The sequence below is a fragment of the Moschus berezovskii genome, chromosome 13 (genome assembly GCF_049115385.1).
Source record: "Moschus berezovskii isolate FMDL1 chromosome 13, NW_MosBer_1.0, whole genome shotgun sequence".
NCBI classification, from domain to species: Eukaryota; Metazoa; Chordata; class Mammalia; order Artiodactyla; family Moschidae; genus Moschus; species Moschus berezovskii.
The window spans coordinates 75511936-75531762 of NC_142472.1; the positions used below are offsets into that span (position 1 = coordinate 75511936).

The window sequence follows — 19827 nt, forward strand, 5'->3', positions numbered from 1 at the left end:
AATACTGGAGTGGGTTGCCATCCTCTCCTACAGGGGATCTTCCCAACCCAGGGATCGAAGCCAGGTCTCCCGCATTGCAGGTGGGTTCTTTACCATCTGTGCCACCAGGGAAGCCCAAATGCAGACTGTAATACTTCAAACAGACGTTCACATAGTGTCCCCTCAGTTTGGAGACGGGGTTGCGAAGACACAGAGAATCTCAATAACTGCCCAAAGTGAGACAAAACTAGAATTTTCACATGCTGAATCCAAGTCTGATGCTTTTTCTACCCTGATCCATTCTTTGTCTTGATAAGTGCATTGCTGAAATGAAAATAGACTCAGTATAGTAAAAAGTTATCATTATATTCATAACTAATTTTTAAAAGACTTCAGTTTTTTAGAACAATTTTAGATTCCCAGAAAATTAAGCAGAAAGTGCAGAGAATTTCTATATACCTCCTGCCCCCACACACGCCCTCCCCTATGACCAACATCCACCACTGATGTGGTACATTTTCTACAACTGATGAACCTATACTGACACATCATCACCCACAGTCCGTAGCTTACTTCAGGAGTCACTCTGAGTGTCGCATGTTCTGTGGGTTTGGGTAAATGTCTAGTGACATGTATCTGCTATTACAGTATCATCTAGAGTAGTCTCACTGCCCTAAAGACCCTCTGTGCCTTGCTTTTTCTTCCCTCCCTCTCCACCAACCCTTGGCAACCACTGACGTCTTTTACTTTCTCCATAGTTTCGCCCTTTTACAGAATGTCGTATTGTTGGAACAATAGCATTTTCAGATGGACTTCTTTCACTTAGTAATATACATTTAAGTTACCTCCATGTTGTTCCGTGTCTTGATAGCTGATTTGTTTTTAGCACTGAGTATTATTTCATTGTCTGGGTTCTTAATGTAAGTATCATTTTTGATAAACCTGTGCCTTCATTCGGATATTACAACTCTTTATCATTTAACTATCATCTTAGTCCACCTGGCATAGTTTTAAGCATTATGTACAAATATCTTTAGAAAAGTAATTTAGGAGATTTCTGAATATAGATGATCAGAATGTCCATAGGGTACAAAATGTTTGCGTACTGTGGTTCTCAGCTGTTCCCATTTGCACTCTAAGTCACAGAGAACTTGAACAACAACTTCTTGAAAAGGAAGATCACATTTAAGAATCTGAAGACTATGTTTTCTCTGTGCTTGCAGACAGTGTTAACAAGTTCAAGCTGATTAATTTGTTACCTAATAAATTTTCTAGGAGTACCGTGACAGAAAGTTGATAAGAAATGCACCACCATTACACTCCAGATATTGCATACTTCTCCAGAGGTTCATTTGCATACCACTATCCTGTTCAAGGAGTACGTCAAGGCTGTATATTGTCACCCTGCTTATTTAACTTATATGCAGAGTACATCATGAGGAACGCTGGGCTGGAAGAAGCACAAGCTGGAATCAAGATTGCTGGGAGAAATATCAATAACCTCAGATATGCAGATGACACCACCCTTCTGGCAGAAAGTGAAGAGGAACTCAAAAGCCTCTTGATGAAAGTGAAAGAGGAGAGTGAAAAGGTTGGCTTGAAGCTCAACATTCAGAAAACAAAGATTTTGGCAGCTGGTCCCATCACTTCATGGGAAATAGATGGGGAAACAGTGGAAACAGTGTCAGACTTTATTTTTTGGGCTCCAAAATCACTGCAGATGCTGATTGCAGCCATGAAATTAAAAGACACTTACTCCTTGGAAGGAAAGTTATGACCAACTTATACAGCATATTAAAAAGCAGAGACATCACTTTGCCAACCAAGGTCCATCTACTCAAGGCTATGGTTTTTCCCGTGGTCATGTATGGATGTGAGAGTTGGACTGTGAAGAAAGCTGATCGCCGAAGAATTGATGCTTTTGAACTGTGGTGCTGAAGAAGACTCTTGAGAGTCCCTTGGACTGCAAGGAGATCCAACCAGTCCATCCTAAAGGAGATCAATCCTGGGTGTTCATTGGAAGGACTGATGCTAAAGCTGAAACTCCAATACTTCGGCCACCTCATGCGACGAGTTGACTCACTGGAAAAGACTCTGATGCTGGGAGGGATTGGGGGCAGGAGGAGACGGGGACGACCGAGAATGAGATGGCTGGATGGCATCACCGACTCGATGGACATGAGTTTGAGTGAACTCCGGGATTTGGTGATGGACAGGGAGGCCTGGCGTGCTGTGATTCATGGGGTCGCAAAGAGTCGGACGTGACTGAGTGACTGAACTGAACTAAACTGATCCTGTTCATATGTGCTGTGAGCTCATTGTGTCCTTCCATATGTTAAAACACATATAATGGACAATATCTCACAAAGGGCATTTCTTTGTCAGCAGAGCTGAAACCAGTCCATTTGTGAAGCTGTGCTCATGCAGAACCAGCACATATTGAAAAGATCCCTGGTGTGTTTCCTGTTGTTGTTGTTCAGTTTGTTTAGTTGCTCAGTCGTGTCCCAACTCTTTTCCAACCCCATGGACTGTTGTAGCCCATCAGGCTCCTCTGTCCATGGGGTTCTCCAGGCAAGAATACTGGGATAGGTTGCCATTTCCTTCTCCAAGGGAATCTCCCCAATCCAGGGATCGAACCCTTGTCTCCTGCATTGACAGGCAGATTCTTTACCACTGAGCCACTAGGGAAGCTCCATGTTTCCTGTTATTCATGCATTAAATGTGTCAGGGACTCTCCAGAACTAAAGTAAGCATGCATGTGTGTGTCTTTGTAGGCTAAAGGTAAAGAAAGACAGTGGCTAAGACACCAGGCTACTGGGGAGCTAGATGATGCCAAGATCATTGATGGGCTGACTGGAGAAAAAGCCATCTACAAACGCCGGGGTGAGCTGGAGCCACAAGTAAGTATGGGTGCCCTGGGAGCCTCGGATCTGTAGTTTGACCTTCTTCACAGGCAGACGCTTCCTGGAGTCTCTGTTTTAGTCAAAAGACTACAAACCCTGAATATGGCCATCAAGGAAAGCATTATATATTTTTTTAATTAGAAGAAAACATAAATATCACAGTTTATTATATGAATCAAGATCCCAGCATGAGTCAAGAAATACCAGGCACACTCAAATTGAGCAATTGAGGGAACCTAATAAAAAGACTGTTTACAAAAGTAAGGGTGGGGTTTAGGAAGTGCAAAGAGACAGTGTGGTCTTCCAACAGCAGGGATCTGCCCTGGGTCTGAAAGGGCGGAGGAGAGCACTTACTGGAACCTGGACAAGGTGGTTCATGGAGAGGGCTGCCCGCCAAGGGCCGCGGCCGTCAGCAGAAGGAGAACCACCCACGGGCCACAGCAGGACAGGGGCGGAGGGAATGAACATGCCACCCTCCGGCTCTGATGTGCCGCCAGTGTCTCCCAGCAGCTGCTGGAAGCCAGAGAGGCCACTGCCATCTTGCAGATGAGCCCCCAGGACACAGAGCAGGGTGCCCTGGAGGGGAAACCCAAGACACTTGGTGTTCCTGAATCCCAGAGGGTGACTCAGATGAAAACACTAGAGCCATCTTAGTGGTTTTCTGCTGTTCTATTCCTTTAAAGATCTGTGTTCATCCTGTAACCAAAGAAATTTTTAGAAAATAAGGAATTATCCCAGACTGTAAAGTTTAAGACAGTCATAACGTTAAAATATTTGCAGTAATACAAGGGGCAAAAAATGGCAATTAGGTGAGTCTCTTAGAGGGCTCTGGACTTCCAGAATCCTCGAATAACCGGATTTACTGAGTAGCCGCTGAGACCTGGGGCGTCGGGGGTGGGGGGGAGCCATACTGGTGTGAGTCAATGGCTGCTTTCTTTACTGACTCACTGTGGTCCACCACTGTGTTTAAATGCCTCCGAAATTGTGAGTCGTCATGGAAGCATGATGCACTGTTAGGCAGTGCCTAATTTAGGCAGACTCAACAAGCTTTTAGAAATACACTGAATCTGTCTCCAACCATTACACTCCAGTGCCCACAGCATTTTCTGGAAATGACTAACTTTGCTCATTCGTTTTGATACATGTCAGCAAGTGTATAGTAACCGAATAATCTGGAATTTTTCTCCTTTTTTCTTGTAAGTAAATCTGACAAGCATACTTTTGTTTTTCTTTCTGCACATTGGCAGGCCTGGGTCCAAAACCAAATTGGAACTCCTAAGCGTTTTACATTTTAATTGACGGTTGCTGCTGACCTATAGTTCTATGCCACGTTCATGCCTTTAATGCCAGGAAAAGTAAAAAGAAGCAGTAATTCAGTAACTGGAAGGAGTAGAAAACTGAAAGCTTCCTAAAGACAAAAGACAGGAAGAGATATTTTCCTTCACTTCTTTGCAAGAAGCCCCTGCCCCTCACATCCCTGATTTTAGGAATCTGACATTTCTTACTGACCATGTGGAAGTGATTTTCAGGTCACTACACAACAGGTAAAATTGCTGTGGGCTTCCAGAATAGCTCCATCGTTCTAGAGAAACTGACTCTAAGGCTTAATGAGAAAATGACACATTGGGGTTTATATTCTTTCCTGATTATTGTTTTTAAGATGGCTTCAGTCTCATTAAGGAAGTCTTACTGGACTAGGTTGGTCCTCGAAAAGACCATATTCCAAAGGAAAATCCTCCCCCATGTGGCCCCAACTACCATCACAAATCTGAAGCTCCATTTACTGAAAGTCTGTAGATCAGCAGTCCCCAACTTTTTGGGCACCAGGGACAGGTTTCATGGAAGACAATTTTTCCACGGACCAGGCAGGGTTGGTGGGGGGGATGGTTTCAAACACATTTTGTTTATTATGAGCTTTATTGATATTTCTATTATTATTACATTGTGATTATATGATGAAATAATTGTTATTGTTCAGTCGCTAAGTCATGTCTGACTCTTTGCTACCCCATAGACTACAGCACACCAGGCTTCCCTGTCTTCCACTATCTCCCAGAGTTTGCTCAAGCTCATGTCCATTGAGTCAGTGATACCATCCAACAATCTCATCCTCTGTTGCCCCCTTCTCCTCCTGCAGAATGAGATTATCAGGCATTAGATTCTCATAAAGTGTATGCAGCCTAGAGTCCTCACATGCGCAGTTCACAGTAGGGTTTGTGCTCCTATGAGAATCTCATGTTGCCGCTGATCTGGCATAAGGCAGAGCTTGGGTGGTAATATGATTGATGGGGAGCCCACCACTCACTTCGTGCTGTGCGACCCGATTCCTAACGGTACCAACCCATGCCTCCCCACCTGCAGGACAGCCTTGTGCAGGGCGCAGCCTACAGCTGACCTATGTAGCTGGCAGCTGGCACTCTGGGGCTGGCGTGAGACCCCTCAGAACAGCAGCCAGTGATGATTTTCTGGTTCTCAGGGCCTCTCTGTCATCCCTCCCTCAGATGGGCAGCCCCCAACAGAAACCCAAGCGCCTGCGCCTGGTGGTAGACGTGTCGGGCAGCATGTACCGCTTCAACGGGGTGGACGGCCGGCTCGAGCGCTCGATGGAAGCCGTGTGCATGGTCATGGAGGCCTTCGAGAACTATGAAGAGAAATTTAAGGTAATGGTGAGAACTGTGGAGGGTGAGAGGCATCCCAGACCCCATCTGCCCAGGAGTCGCCCCGAGTCAGGACGTGAGGCTGGCTGGGGGGTGCTCACCTGGAGCAGACAGGAGTCTTCATCTTGCCCTCAGCCCATCTGTCAGCACCGAGAAAGGGAGCCTTCTGTTTCATCTGCTCTAATAATCAGAAAATGATGAGACCGTGACCTAAAGACCAGTTGCTGTGGAAGAAAGCACTGCCCTTGGCAAGTTGTGTGACGTGGTGGTGTGTCACTCGGTCGGGTCCGATTGTTTTGCCACCCTCTGGACTGTAGCCCGCCAGGCTCCTCTGTGTGTGGGATTCCCCAGGCAAGAACACTCAAGCGGGTTGCCATTTCCTTCTCCAGGGGATCTTCCCATCCCAGGGGTCAAACCCACATCTCTTATGTCTCCTGCATTAGCAGGCAGGTTCTTTACCACTAGCGCCACCTGGGAAGCGAAAACATTGACCTTCTTGAGTGAAGGAGAGATGTGCATTGAGTGCGGAGTCACTTCAGTCGTGTCCAGCTGTTTGTGACTCCATGGACTGTGGTCCGTCAGGCCCCTCTGTCCATGGGATTCTCCAGGCAAGAATACTGGAGTGGGTTGCCATGCCCTCCTCGAGGGGATCTTCCCAGCCAAGGGATGGAACCTGCCTCTCCTGCATCGGCAGGCGAATTCTTTACCGCTAAGCCACCCAGGAAGCCGCACATTGGAGTGGGGCGGGGAGGAGCAGAAACAGGCAGATAGGAGCACAGCAGGCATCTCCCCAGATTTTTCAGGGCCACCGTCCCCACCCCAGGACCCCTCACCCACTCCATCCATTCCTGCTCCGTCGCCAACCAGGCAGCCTCTCAAGGTTCTCAGAATTGCCTTGCCTTGGCTCACAGGGAGGGTCACACAGTGACAGGAGCCTCCCCAGCTGACGGCGAAGGTGCTTGCCCTGGGAGAAATGATCCCCTTTCAGTGATATCCCTTTTGTCATCGCTGAGTTTGCTTTGCCTCTTCCTTCAGAGACCTGAGCTCTGAGAAGGGCACCCGCACTCCTGGCTTTGACCAGAGCAAATAACCTGAACATGGTGCTGAGTAATTCTTGTCAGCAGTTCAGTTGAGAGGAGCAATATATGTGCAGCCATGAGTCATGGGTACTCAGTCTACCCTAAATATTCTCGACCGCATTGGGGATCAAACACATCCTTCAGAAATAGCCCATCTCCGATGACTTAGCTTGACATCCCGCCTGCACTGGGGATTACTGTGCTGAGCCATGTCCATGTGTTGTGATGGATACAGCAAGAAGCAGACTGTGAAACCCCTGCTTCGTTGATTTTGGGCCCACTTTCGAGGCTGCGAGCCTCCCAGAGTCCTTTGTGTGCAGCTCTATGTGAGAGATTCCTTTTGCAATGAAGGGATAAGGGACAGGCATCTTGAGCTAGTGAGTGCTGTGTGTTGTCAGGCTGCCTAAGACTCTGCCAGCGTCTGCGTCCTGCAGACACGAGTGGGACGTAGGCTCTCGCTGTGGGGAGCAGCTCTGTCTCCCTGAGGAGCTGGAACGCACTGCCCCTGGTGACCAGTGAGCACCACGGGGCTGCCCCAGACCCCTCTTGGGTTCAGTTGCCAGGAGTCTCTGTGCCACGATCCGAGCCCAGCCAGGCCGGCCCTGTTCTGCTTCATGGCTGCCAGACGAGTGTTCAGCGCTTTCCCTCCGTGGCCCTCCCTCCCTTCAAATGAGTTTTTCTTGGTTTTGATTTTTTTTTTTACTTTTCTGTGTTTTTTAAAAATATTTTATTGAGGTATCGTTGATTTACAATATCATGTTAGTTTCCGGTATGCAGCAAAGTGATTCATATATACATATATATTCTTTTTCATATTCTTTTCCGTTACAGGTTGTTACATGATATTGAGTATCACACAGTAGGTCCTTGTTGGTTATCTATTTTATATATGGTCATGTGCGTATGTTAACCATCCTCCTAATGTGCTCCTCCCCTCATCCCCTTTTCCCCTTTGATAACCATAAGTTTGTATTGTGTGTGTATAACTCATCTTTCTGTTTTGGAAATAAGTTCATTTGGTTTTGGGGTTTTTTTTTTGATTCTACATATAAGTGTTCTCATATGACATTTGTCTTTCTCTGTCTGGCTTACTTCACTTAGTACAATAATTTCTAGGTCCATTCATGTTGCTGCAAAAGGCATTATTTCATTCTTTTATGACTGAGTAATATTCCACTGTATATGTAACATTCCACTGTTTATGTCATATGAGTTTAACATTTTTAAGTGATTTAGGTCTTTGCTAGTATAAGATGGAGCATAATTCTTCAATCACTTGGACCACTGTGATTGAAGTAGATGGTTAAACATCCATTGTATCAGCATAAATCCCACATACGTTTTAAAACCTTGGGTTCTGCGAATAATTGGATCAGCCCATTCACTTCTCTTGTGGATCTTGAAGCCCAGGGTACCTCAGCTCCCTTTGAGCTCCCTTTGAGTTACATGAAGATTTTAACTCCTCACAGACCACACCAAACATTCCACAGTTAAAACTGGCATATTCATATCTGTGGTGAATGCATGCTCAGTCGTGTCTGACTCTTTACGACCCTATGGACTAGCCCACCAGGTTCCTCTAGTCCGTGGGATTTTCCAGGCAAGAAGCAAGAATACTGGAGTAGGTTGTCATTTCCTTCTCCAGGGGATCTTCCGGACCCAAGGATCAAACTGGGGTTGCTGACAGTTCCTGCCTTGGCAGGGAAATTCTTCTTGCCACTGAGCCACATGGGAAGCCCATAGTTATCTAGATATTCATAGTTATCTAGAAAAAGATTTCCCATTAGAAAGAGGATTTCTATGTCTATGAGAATGAAACTGTTCTGTATGTGAAGCTACTTCTTTCAGATTTTTAGAAAGATTCAGTAGAAGTTCAGCAAGAAATGGACTGACAGAGTTCCCCAGGACTGGGTAAAGGCTGAGACAGAAGGCAGGAAGTGAGCAAGCCAACAGGGAGGGAGCGTGTTGGATATTTCACTGCATCTCACATGCGGGATATATGGAGAGATTTGTGTTTGACTAATTCTCACCGTTAAAAGTCTGTAATCTGGAAGAACAATTAGTCAAACTAGACATGTACAAAAAAAGAAATAATTTCAAAGAAACAGGCATTCACAAGATCTTGTTTTGTTTTGTTTCTGATTGACAATTAGAAAACAAATTGTTGGCACATGACCTGCTGAATTTCAACTAAATTCAACAAAATTACAGGTGCCGATTGAGCACTTGCTAAGAACAGTGCTCTGTCAGGTACATCGTTCCCTGCCAACCTTGAGCTTGTAACCTTTCGAGGAAGACCTATAAAAATTAATTCTGATAGACGGCTCCACAAGAGGCATACAGTCATAAAGGCACAGCAGAGCACACCTCTCCAGACACCTGCCTTGGGGGCCCATCCCCAGAGTAGTATTTTGCTGACAGTCTCTTTTTTTTTTTTGAGTTTTTTCTACTTTTTTTCTTTTTATTATTTGAAAAAAAATTTATTGGGGCATAGTTTCTTTACAATGTTGTGTTCATTTCTTCTGTACAGCAAAGTGATCAGCTATCTGTATACATATATCCCCTCTCTTTTGGATTGCCTTCCTATTTATTTATTTTTTAATTTTTCTTTCTTTTTTTTTTTTTTGCCTTCCTATTTAGATCACCACAGAGCGTTGAGTAGAGCTCCCTGTGCTATACAGTGGGTTCTCACTAGTTATCTGTTTTATGTGTGCTTGCTAAGTCACTTCAGTCATGTTCAACTCTTTGTGACCCCGTGGATCATAGCACGCCAGGCTCCTCTCTCCATGGACCCATCTCCTTCTCCAGGCGATCTCCTTGATCCAGGGGTGGAACTCGCATCTCCTATGTCTCCTGCATTGGCAGGTGGACTCTTTACCACTAGGGCCACCTGGGAAGCCCAGACAGATGATAATAGATGAGGAAACAAAGAACTCTTTGTTTGGAACAAAAAAGTATGATAAGGAACTGATAGGAGCAGAAAAGTATGGGATCATCTATCTGGTTTCTCAGTGCTTGGGCATGGAGGAAACACTCAGCGGGTGGGAAGTGGTTCAAAATACAAAGTGCTCTCTTCTTCCATTGAGCATCAGAGCTGCATTGAGCCACCCTTACTGACAAGAGTGTCAATAGTAGGGGCTTCCCAGGTGACTCAGTGGTAAAAGAAACTGCCTGTTAGTGCAGGAGCCACAGGAGTTGTGGGTTGGATCCTTGGGTCATGATGATGCCCTGGAGGAAGAAATGACAACCTACCCCAGTATTCTTGCCTGGAAAATTCCATAGAAGAGGAGCCTAGGCTCCTCTGCAGTCCATGGGGTCGCAAAGAGTCGGACACGACTAAGCACACGTGCACATCAGTAGTGTGCATATGTCAATCCCAATCTTCCAGTTCAGCCCCTCCCCCACTTCCCCTTTGGGTATCCCTGCATTGGTTCTCTACGTCCGTGTCTCTATTTCTGCTTTGTAAATAAGGTCACCTATGCCAGTCTTTTCAGATTCCACATATATGCATTAATATACGGTACTTGTGAGGGTCTCTTCAATTGCCACAATACTGTAAAGAATTTCCAGTGGAAAGAATTTAATCTGTGGTTAAAATATTGAGAAGGTAACATAGTTATATTTGACTTTCTAAGCATTTTTATTGAAATATACTTGATTTACTGACAAATCCAGGTGAAATTACAGTAAGACACTGAGATACAATAAAGGTTTTACAGGGCTTGAAGCTTCATCTTGTTTTATGCTATTTGATTTTTAACAGGAAGTACTTTAACAGTTTTGATTTTCTGCATTTTCTTTTATACCCCTCCCATTTACTACATCTAGTTCCTGCAGATCTTTTTTTAAGAGCATAGAAAGTCTTACAAAGCTAAAATAATTAAAATCTTCACAACAGAAGGAGAAAATCCTAAAGATTTGACAAGATGAGCTTTCTGAGGAAAAGTGGTACTTAGCTGGGTGTCTGGAGGGAGGGGGGAGGGAAGTCAGGACGCGGGGGATTTCAGGCCCTGTGCCTGCAGATTCCTCACTGTGACCTCACCTCACAGTTCAGCCCCTCCAGTTTCCTCATTCCTCAGACCGGAAACCAAGCCCCAGAGACATCCAAGGCTTGGCCCAGAGGCGGAAGGCTAGACTGGCCCAGGACGCCTCTCTTTGTTTTCCCTGTTTTGTTTTGTTTTTAAACGTTTCCCCTTTATTTCCAAATTTGTTTATTTTGAAAAAGGTTTAATCTACAAGAAAGTTGAAAGAACTGTAAGGTGAACACCCGCGTGCCTTTGCTTAGATTCACCAAGTGATCCCTTTTTCCCTCATCTGCTTTAAGTTCCTCTCTGAATATCAAATAAGACGGTAGGTATTGCTAGGGGGCACCAGAGGGCAGACAAACTGAAATCATAATCACAGGAAACTAGCCGATCTGATCACATGGACCACAGCCGAATGTGGTCCACTGGAGAAGGGAATGGCAAACCACTTCAGTATACTTGCCTTGAGAACCCCATGAACAGTGACAAAGGGCAAAATGATAGGATACTGAATGAGGAATTCCCCAGGTCGGTAGGTGCCCAGTATGCTACTGGAGCTCAGTGGAGAAATAACTATAGAAGGAATAAAGGGATGGAGCAAAAGCAAAACCAATACCCAGTTGTGGATGTGACCAGTGATAGAAGCAAGGTCCGGTGCTGTAAAGAGCAATATTGCATAGGAACCTGGAATGGTAGGTCCATGAATCAAGGCAAATTGGAAGTGGTCAAACAGGAGATGACAAGAGTGAACATAGACATTCTAGGAATCAGTGAACTAAAATGGACTGGAATGGGTGAATTTAACTCAGATGACCATTATATCTACTACTGTGGGCAGGAATCTCTTAGAAGAAATGGAGTAGCCATCATGGTGAACAAAAGAGTCCGAAATGCAGTACTTGGATGCAATCTTAAAAATGACAGGATGATTTCTGTTCGTTTCCAAGGCAAACCATTCAATATTACAGTAATCCAGGCCTATGCCCCAACCAGTAATGCTGAAGAAGCTGAAGTTAATCGGTTCTATGAAGACCTACAAGACCTTTTAGAACTAACACCCAAAAAAGATGTCCTTTTCATTCTAGGGGACTGGAATGCAAAAGTAGGAAGTCAAGAAACACCTGGAGTAACTGGCAAATTTGGCCTTGGAGCACGGAATGAAGCAGGGCAAAGGCTAATAGAGTTTTGTCAAGAGAATTCACTGGTCATAGCAAACACCCTCTTCCAACAACACAAGAGAAGACTCTACACATGGACATCACCAGATGGTCAACACCGAAATCAGATTGATTATATTCTTTGTAGCCAAAGATGGAGAAGCTGTATACAGTTAGCAAAAACAAGACCAGGAGCTGACTGTGGCTCAGATCATGAACTCCTTATTGCGAAGTTCAGACTGAAATTGAAGAAAGTAGGGAAAACCACTAGACCATTCAGATATGACCTCAATCAAATCCCTTATGATTATACAGTGGAAGTGAGAAATAGATTTAAGGGACTAGATCTGATAGATAGAGTGCCTGATGAACTCTGGATGGAGGTTCGTGACATTGTACAGGAGACAGGGAACAAGACCATCCCCATGGAAAAGAAATGCAAAAGAGCGAAATGGCTGTCTGAGGAGGCCTTACAAATAGCTGTGAAAAGAAGAGAAGCGAAAAGCAAAGGAGAAAAGGAAAGATATAAGCATCTGAATGCAGAGTTCCAAAGAATAGCAAGGAGAGATAAGAAAGACTTCCTCAGTGATCAATGCAAAGAAATAGAGGAAAACAACAGAATAGGAAAAACAAGAGACCTCTTCAAGAAAATTAGAGATTCCAAGGGAACATTTCATGCAAAGATGGGCTCGATAAAGGACAGAAATGGTATGGACCTAACAGAAGCAGAAGATATTAAGAAGAGGTGGCAAGAATACACAGAAGAGCTGTACAAAAAAGATCTTCCCGACCAAGATAGTCATGATAACGTGATCACTGACCTAGAGCCAGACATCTTGGAATGTGAAGTCAAGTGGGCCTTAGAAAGCATCACTACTAACAAAGCTAGTGGAGGTGATGGAATTCCAGTTGAGCTATTACAAGTCTTGAAAGATGATGCTGTGAAAGTGCTGCACTCAATATGCCAGCAGATTTGGAAAACTCAGCAGTGGCCACAGGACTGGAAGAGGTCAGTCTTCATTCCAATCCCAAAGAAAGGCAATGCCAAAGAATGCTCAAACTACCGGACAATTGCCCTCATCTCACACGCTAGCAAAGTCATGCTCAAAATTCTCCAAGCCAGGCTTCAGCAATATGTAAACCGTGAACTCCCAGATGTTCAAGTAGGTTTTAGAAAAGGCAGAGGCACCAGAGATCAAATTGCCAACATCCGCTGGATCATGGAGAAAGCAAGAGAGTTTCAGAAAAACATCTATTTCTGCTTCATTGACTATGCCAAAGCCTTTGACTGTGTGGATCACAATAAACTGTGGAACATTCTGAAAGAGATGGGCATACCAGACCACCTGACCTGCCTCTTGAGAAACCTGTATGCAGGTCAGGAAGCAACAGTTAGAACTGGACATGGAACAACAGACTGGTTCCAAATAGGAAAAGGTGTACGTCAAGGTTGTATATTGTCACCTTGCTTATTTAACTTATATGCAGAGTACATCATGAGGAACGCTGGGCTGGAGGAAGCACAAGCTGGAGTCAAGATTGCCGGGAGAAATATCGATAACCTCAGATATGCAGATGACACTACCCTTATGGCAGAAAGTGAAGAGGAACTCAAAAGCCTCTTGATGAAAGTGAAAGAGGAGAGTGAAAAGGTTGGTTTGAAGCTCAACATTCAGAAAACAAAGATCATGGCATCTGGTCCCATCACTTCATGGGAAATAGATGGAAAAACAGTGGAAACAGTGTCAGACTTTGTTTTTTTGGGCTCCAAAATCACTGCAGATGCTGATTGCAGCCATGAAATTAAAAGACGCTTGCTCCTTGGAAGGAAAGTTATGACCAACCTTGATAGTATATTAAAAAGCAGAGACATTACTTTGCCAACCAAGGTCCGTCTAGTCAAGGCAATGGTTTTTCCCGTGGTCATGTATGGTTGTGAGAGTTGGACTGTGAAGAAGGCTGATCGCCGAAGAATCGATGCTTTTGAACTGTGGTGTTGGAGAAGACTCTTGAGAGTCCCTTATACTGCAAGGAGATCCAACCAGTCCATTCTAAAGGAGATCAATCCTGGATGTTCATTGGAGGGACTGATGCTAAAGCTGAAACTGCAATACTTTGGCCACCTCATGCGATGAGTTGACTCACTGGAAAAGACTCTGATGCTGGGAAAGGTTGGGGGCGGGAGGAGAAGGGGACGACGGAGAATGAGATGGCTGGATGGCATCACCGACTCTGTGGACATGAGTTTGAGTGTACTCCGGGAGTTGGTGATGGACAGGGAGGCCTGGCGTGCTGTGATTCATGGGGTCGCGGAGAGTCGGACACGACTGAGCGACTGAACTGAACTGAACTGAATATATACTCTTTATCCTCTCTGATGCATTGGAAAGTAAGTCCTAACTGTCATACTTCTTTATCTCTAAATACTTTACTTCTGCTAAGAGTCAAGACATTTCCTAATATGATCTCGATACCATTATTACTTCTGAGAAAATCATCAATAATTTCATCGTACTTATCCAATCCATGTCTTTATTTCTGCTTTGTAAATAAGGTCATCTATACCAGTGTTTTCAGATTCCACATGTATGGGTTAAGATATCATACATGTTTTTCACTCTCTGACTTACTTCACTCTAGATGACAGTCTCTAGGTCCATTCTCGTCTACAAATGACGCTATTTCGTTCCTTTTATGGCTGAGTAATGCAGTCCATGGGGTCACTACTAGTCAGACATGACTGAGTGACTTCACTTTCACTTTTCACTTTCACATATTGGAGAAGGAAATGGCAACCCACTCCAGTGTTCTTGCCTGGAGAATCCCAGGGACGGGGGAGCCTGGTGGGCTGCCGTCTATGGGGTCGCACAGAGTCGGACACGACTGAAGTGACTTAGCAGCAGCAGCAATATTCTATTGTAAACACAGGGTAGAGGACGGATGTATGGATACTGAGGAGGGAAGGGGGATGAGTTGGGAGATTAGGATTAATATATCTCCACTATTGATACTGTGTACAAAATAGAAACTAACGGGAACCTACTGGACAGCACAGGGAGCTCTGCTCAGTGTTCCTTGGTAGCCTAGATAAGAAGGAAATCCAGAACAGAGGGGACACATGGAAACATGGAGCTGACCTGCTCTGCTGTGCAGCAGAGACTAGCACGAGGTTCTAAAGTAACTACACTCCAATATTTTTTAATTATCCAGTCACTGTTCACTTTCCCCAGCTGTCCCAATGGTTGCCATCCTGGGCTGCAGAGTATAAACCATCCCAGTAGTTACTAATTATCTTTCTCAATCTGGGACCCAGTCACAGTCCCCACCTTATTTTTTGTTCCTGTCTTGTTAGCCTCTTTTAACCTGTACCGCTACCTTTCCTACCACTATCATTTTACTTTTCGTCATGGTCACTCTCTAGAGTCCAGATCATCTGTCTTGTAGAATATCCTGGATCTGTCTGGCTACTTTATCATGGTGTCATGTACCTCGTCCCAATAGCCTCTATGTCTCCAGAACTCCTGACAGGCTTTCCCCCCACAGCAGGTACACTGGAGACACTTTGTATAGTCTTCCCACCACCCCTGCCAACATAACCGAGATTCTGAGTATCAACAGGCTGCCCAGGCTCTGCTGGGGCTCACCAGGCCTTCTTTGAAGAAGGCAAGCAGGTGGTGGGATGGAGCCTACTTTCATTCTGCAAGACCTTTCTCCATGTACTATGAAATATGTTGAGATACAAGTAATGGGTGCACATAGTACAATGTGTAAAAGGCACAAACGAAGTCAGGGTGAAGAATGAGCCTTTGCTCCCCTCTCTCCGTTCCCAGTTACCCTCCCCGCCAGTGACCACTGTGGACAGATTTTGGGGGGGACTTTCTCAGAGACATCTGATACATATACATCAAGTGAGAGAGTCCCGTTCACTCAGTTCTGTATCTTTTGCGGGGGGAGAAGAAGAGCCTCTTGACGAAAGCGAAACAGCCTGAAAAACTAAAAAGCCTCTTGATGAAAGTGAAAGAGGAGAGTGGAAAAGTTGGCTTAAAACTCAACATTCAGAAAACTAAGATCATGGCATCTGATCCCATCACTTCATGGCAAATAGATTGGGAAACAATGGAAACAGTGAGAGACTTTATTTTTTGGGACTCCAAAATCACTGTGGATGGTGACTGCAGCCATGAAATTAAAAGATGCTTCCTCCTTGGAAGAAAAGCTATGACCAACCTAGACAGCATATTAAAAAGCAGAGACATTACTTTGCCAGCAAAGGTCCACCTAGTCAAGGCTATGGTTTTTCCAGTAGCCACGTGTGGATGTGAGAGTTGGACTATAAAGAAAGCTGAGTGCTGAAGAACTGATGCTTTTGAACTGTGGTGTTGGAGAAGACTCTTGAGAGTCCCTTGGACTGCAAGGAGATCCAACCAGTCCATCCTAAAGGAAATCAGTCCTGAATATTCATTGGAAGGACTGATTTTAAAGCTGAAACTCCAATACTTTGGCCACCTGATGCAAAGAGGTGACTCACTGGAAAAGACTTTGATGCTGGGAAAGATTGAAGGCAGGAGGAGAAGGGGACGACAGAGGATGAGATGGTTGGATGGCATCACTGACTCGATGGACATGAGTTTGAGCAAGCTTTGGGAGTTGGTGATAGACAGGGAAGCCTGGCATGCTGCACTCCATGGGGTCGCAAAGAGCTGGACATGACTGAGCAACTGAACTGAACTGAGAAGACCATTTTTGAAGTTGTTATTGAATTTGTTGCAATGTTGGTTCTGTTTTATGTTTTGGTTTTTCGGCCAGGAGGCATGTGGGATTTGAGCTCCCCAGCCAGGGATTGAACCTGCACCATCTGCATTGGAAGGCGTAGTCTTAACCACTGGACCGCCAGGGAAGTCCACGTTCTGTATCTTTATGCTAAGTGATCATATCCAACTCATTTAATCTGTCTGTACTTTGATGTTCTCATCTCTGAAGGAAGCATAAGGACTAGGAGTAAGTAATGAAAGTGTGTCACTTAGCAAATATAACATGAGACATGAGCAAATGACAGTTTTAGGAGTTCCTAGTGAAAAATTATATATTCCGTAGCCCAGGATGGCATTGCATGTGCTGTCATATGCTAGGAATTCAGCAGTATATGCTGAGCCTCCCCACTCCCCAGTTCCAAAAAGTTCTTCGTGTCATCTTCCTGCAGTTACATCTCCATTGTAAGGCTCTCTAGTCTGTGTTTGCTTTAAAAACTTCAGAAGCCACTGGCCTGGCTCAGGGATCTGGACTCTTCCCACAGCCTCTCTCTCGGTTTCTGCTGTGTGTTTTCTTTCTCTTGGGCTCAGCTCCTGGGCTCTGGGTCATTAGAGTCCAAATCCAAGTTGAAGCTGGGCTCAAACAATAAAGAATCTGCCTGCAATGCAGCAGACCCAGGTTCTATCCCTGGGTTGGAAGATCCCCTGGAGGAGGAACTGGTAACCCACTCCAGTGTTCTTGCCTGGAGAATCCCATGGACAGAGGAGCCTGGCAGGATACAGTCCATGGGGTCTTGACGAGTCAGACATGACTGAGTGACTAACACTTTCACTTTCCACTTTTATTGCAGCTTAGCAAATCCCATGAATAAGAATTACTGAGAAGGAAAGGACCTTTGAGCAAGAATGTCTGAAAAGAAAAAGTAATTCAGTGGCAGAACACGTTTCAGAGGCATCTGGAATTTTTTAAGTTTCTCATAATTGTTCTACGCACTGAGTTCAGTTATTCTCAGGAACCACTGAGGCAGGCATAAGACAGGAACAACATTATTTGGTAATAATCAGCATAAAGTCTTCTAATCTTATAACCAGCAGAATCTTTAATGGTCACAAAGCACTTAAATATTGGCCTGAAAAGTAGGGAGCCGTTTCATTTAAGTCAGGAAGCATTTTTTTCCTTTACCTTCATTCCAGATTGTTCCTCATGATTTCTCCAAGCCCTGGGAATGTTTTCACTATAACCTTAAAGCAGATTACCTTTGCAAAAGCTCTTGATGCTAAATTTAATTTTTTTTCTTCAAAATATTCAGTAACACCAGAAGTTAGGTATTTCTCTACTAAGCACTCAAATAGTGACACCAGAAAATAGGTTGAGTTATTGAGAAGTTGAACTTGGAAAAAACCCCTCAAATGTAGTGTTTCCGCGGAGACATATAAATCACTTCTAAGACCATGGTTTCATCTTTCTTCCTTTGGCTGCGCCGCACAGCTCGTGGGATCTTAGTTCCCCGACTAGAGATTGAACTTAGGCCACGGCAGTGAAAGCGCCAAGTCCTAATCACTGGACCACCAGGGAGTCTCCCTAACAGAGTGAAAGGAGCCCCTGAAGGATGTCGGAGGGCTAAGGTGTGTGGACGGCACATTTTACCCCTTCCCCCTCCATCCCCAATTCCACCAAACTAAGTCCACTTGTATTGATATTGCATGATGTTTCACAATCTGGGTTTTGTGCAATATTTCATTTGGAGAAATAATTCCACTGCTTAAAAAAATTTTAGAGTTAGAAAACCGCTGTTCTAGGGCCAACACTGGATCATTATTTCTTACAGATTCTGGAGGCATTCTTTTCCGGAAAAGCTTCATCCATCCTCACCTAGACTTAGATGACTCAGTTCCTTTGACAGAAGAAAATAGGCACGGGTGTCCTTGTAACTAAGTGAAGCAGACTTTCTCGTTCCATTTCTTGGGTGGACCCCCAGAATTCTCATAGAGTCTTGGGAGCAGAGAGGATCTTGGAAATTATTTTCACCAGCCTCTGTTTTAAGATGAGAAAATAAAAATCCACATCCCAAGGTCACACAGCTAAACCATAAACAGCCAGGATGTCTGACTCCCACTTCATGGCCTTTTCTTCATTCACATTTTATTCCTTGTTCTTGCAGCCATATTATTTCTGCCCAATCAGTGTACTTAGAAAGCTGTAATTTAGGAGCAAATATACCATTTACATAAAGTACTCTTATCTTCTCCTCCATCACCCAAAGGAGGTGTAGTAGACATACTTTTCCCAAAGATATCTGGGTCAGAAAGATGTGGAAAGGTATGACTCAGAAACCAGCACCTGCTGGGAAAATTCCTTCCATCAAAAACTGAGTTCAGCATCTATCACTCACCTTTTTCTAATATCTCAGGCATGTTTCACACGTTTAGAAAGAGAAATCAATCATCTTAAAAGCTCAGGCTTTGGATAAATTCTTTTTTTTTTTTTTTTTTGCTGTACCATGCAGCTTGCAGAATCTTAGCTCCTCAACCAGAGATTGAACCCAGGCCCATGGCAGTGGAAGCTCTGAGTCCTAACCACTGGAGCACCAGAGAATTCCCAAACAGACTTTTTTTTTTCTTATTTATTTATTTTTTTTGTCCACACTACATAGCTTGTGGAATTTTAGTTCCGTGACCAGGGATCAAGCCCTGGCAGTGGAAGCGCAGAGTCCCAACTACTGGACCACCAGGGAATTTCCTGAATAAATTCTTCCTGCTCCTTGGAAGTAAAAGTGAAGAAGGGTGTACAGACTCCTCTAAGTCCATTCAGAATTAAACAAGAATTCAGAATTGACTCAATCATAGATGTGAAAGTTCAAAACTCCTAGGTAAAGACTGGGACAGTCTAGAGGGGCGGGGCAGTAGTTAGGGAACAGTTGTTTCTCTTCAGTAAAAGCATTAGACTTAGAGCGCCTTGATTCAGATTCCACCTCCGCCACCACTAGATCTCTGACCTTAAGAAAGTCTGTTAATCTCTCTGAGCATTGATTTTTTAATTTGGGAAATGATATTAAGAACACCCATCACAAAGGTGTGGAGAAAATCAAAATGAAATGAGATAGACAGAAGCACTTCGTAAACCATAAAGAACAGTATGAACGTTAACATTATACTTACTAAATGTATTGTCCTAGCCTTTCAATGACCCTCTGAGATTAGGTAAAACAGAGATTATCCCTACTAGTCAGAGAGGTTCAGTGGTTTACAAGCACACAGGGTTAGAGGTCATCTAAGCCA

At 44.3% G+C, this 19827-nt stretch overlaps 1 protein-coding gene across 1 annotated transcript in view; it reads left to right on the forward strand.

The window, feature by feature from the left end:
- The window catches only part of VWA8 (von Willebrand factor A domain containing 8), a 399072-nt gene that overhangs the window by 366205 nt on the left and 13040 nt on the right, over positions 1 to 19827 (forward strand). The window contains exons 41-42 of the mRNA XM_055426030.2: positions 2754 to 2879; positions 5384 to 5542. Coding sequence (XP_055282005.1) covers positions 2754 to 2879; positions 5384 to 5542 — 285 coding nt within the window. The remainder of the gene's footprint in view (positions 1 to 2753; positions 2880 to 5383; positions 5543 to 19827) is intronic.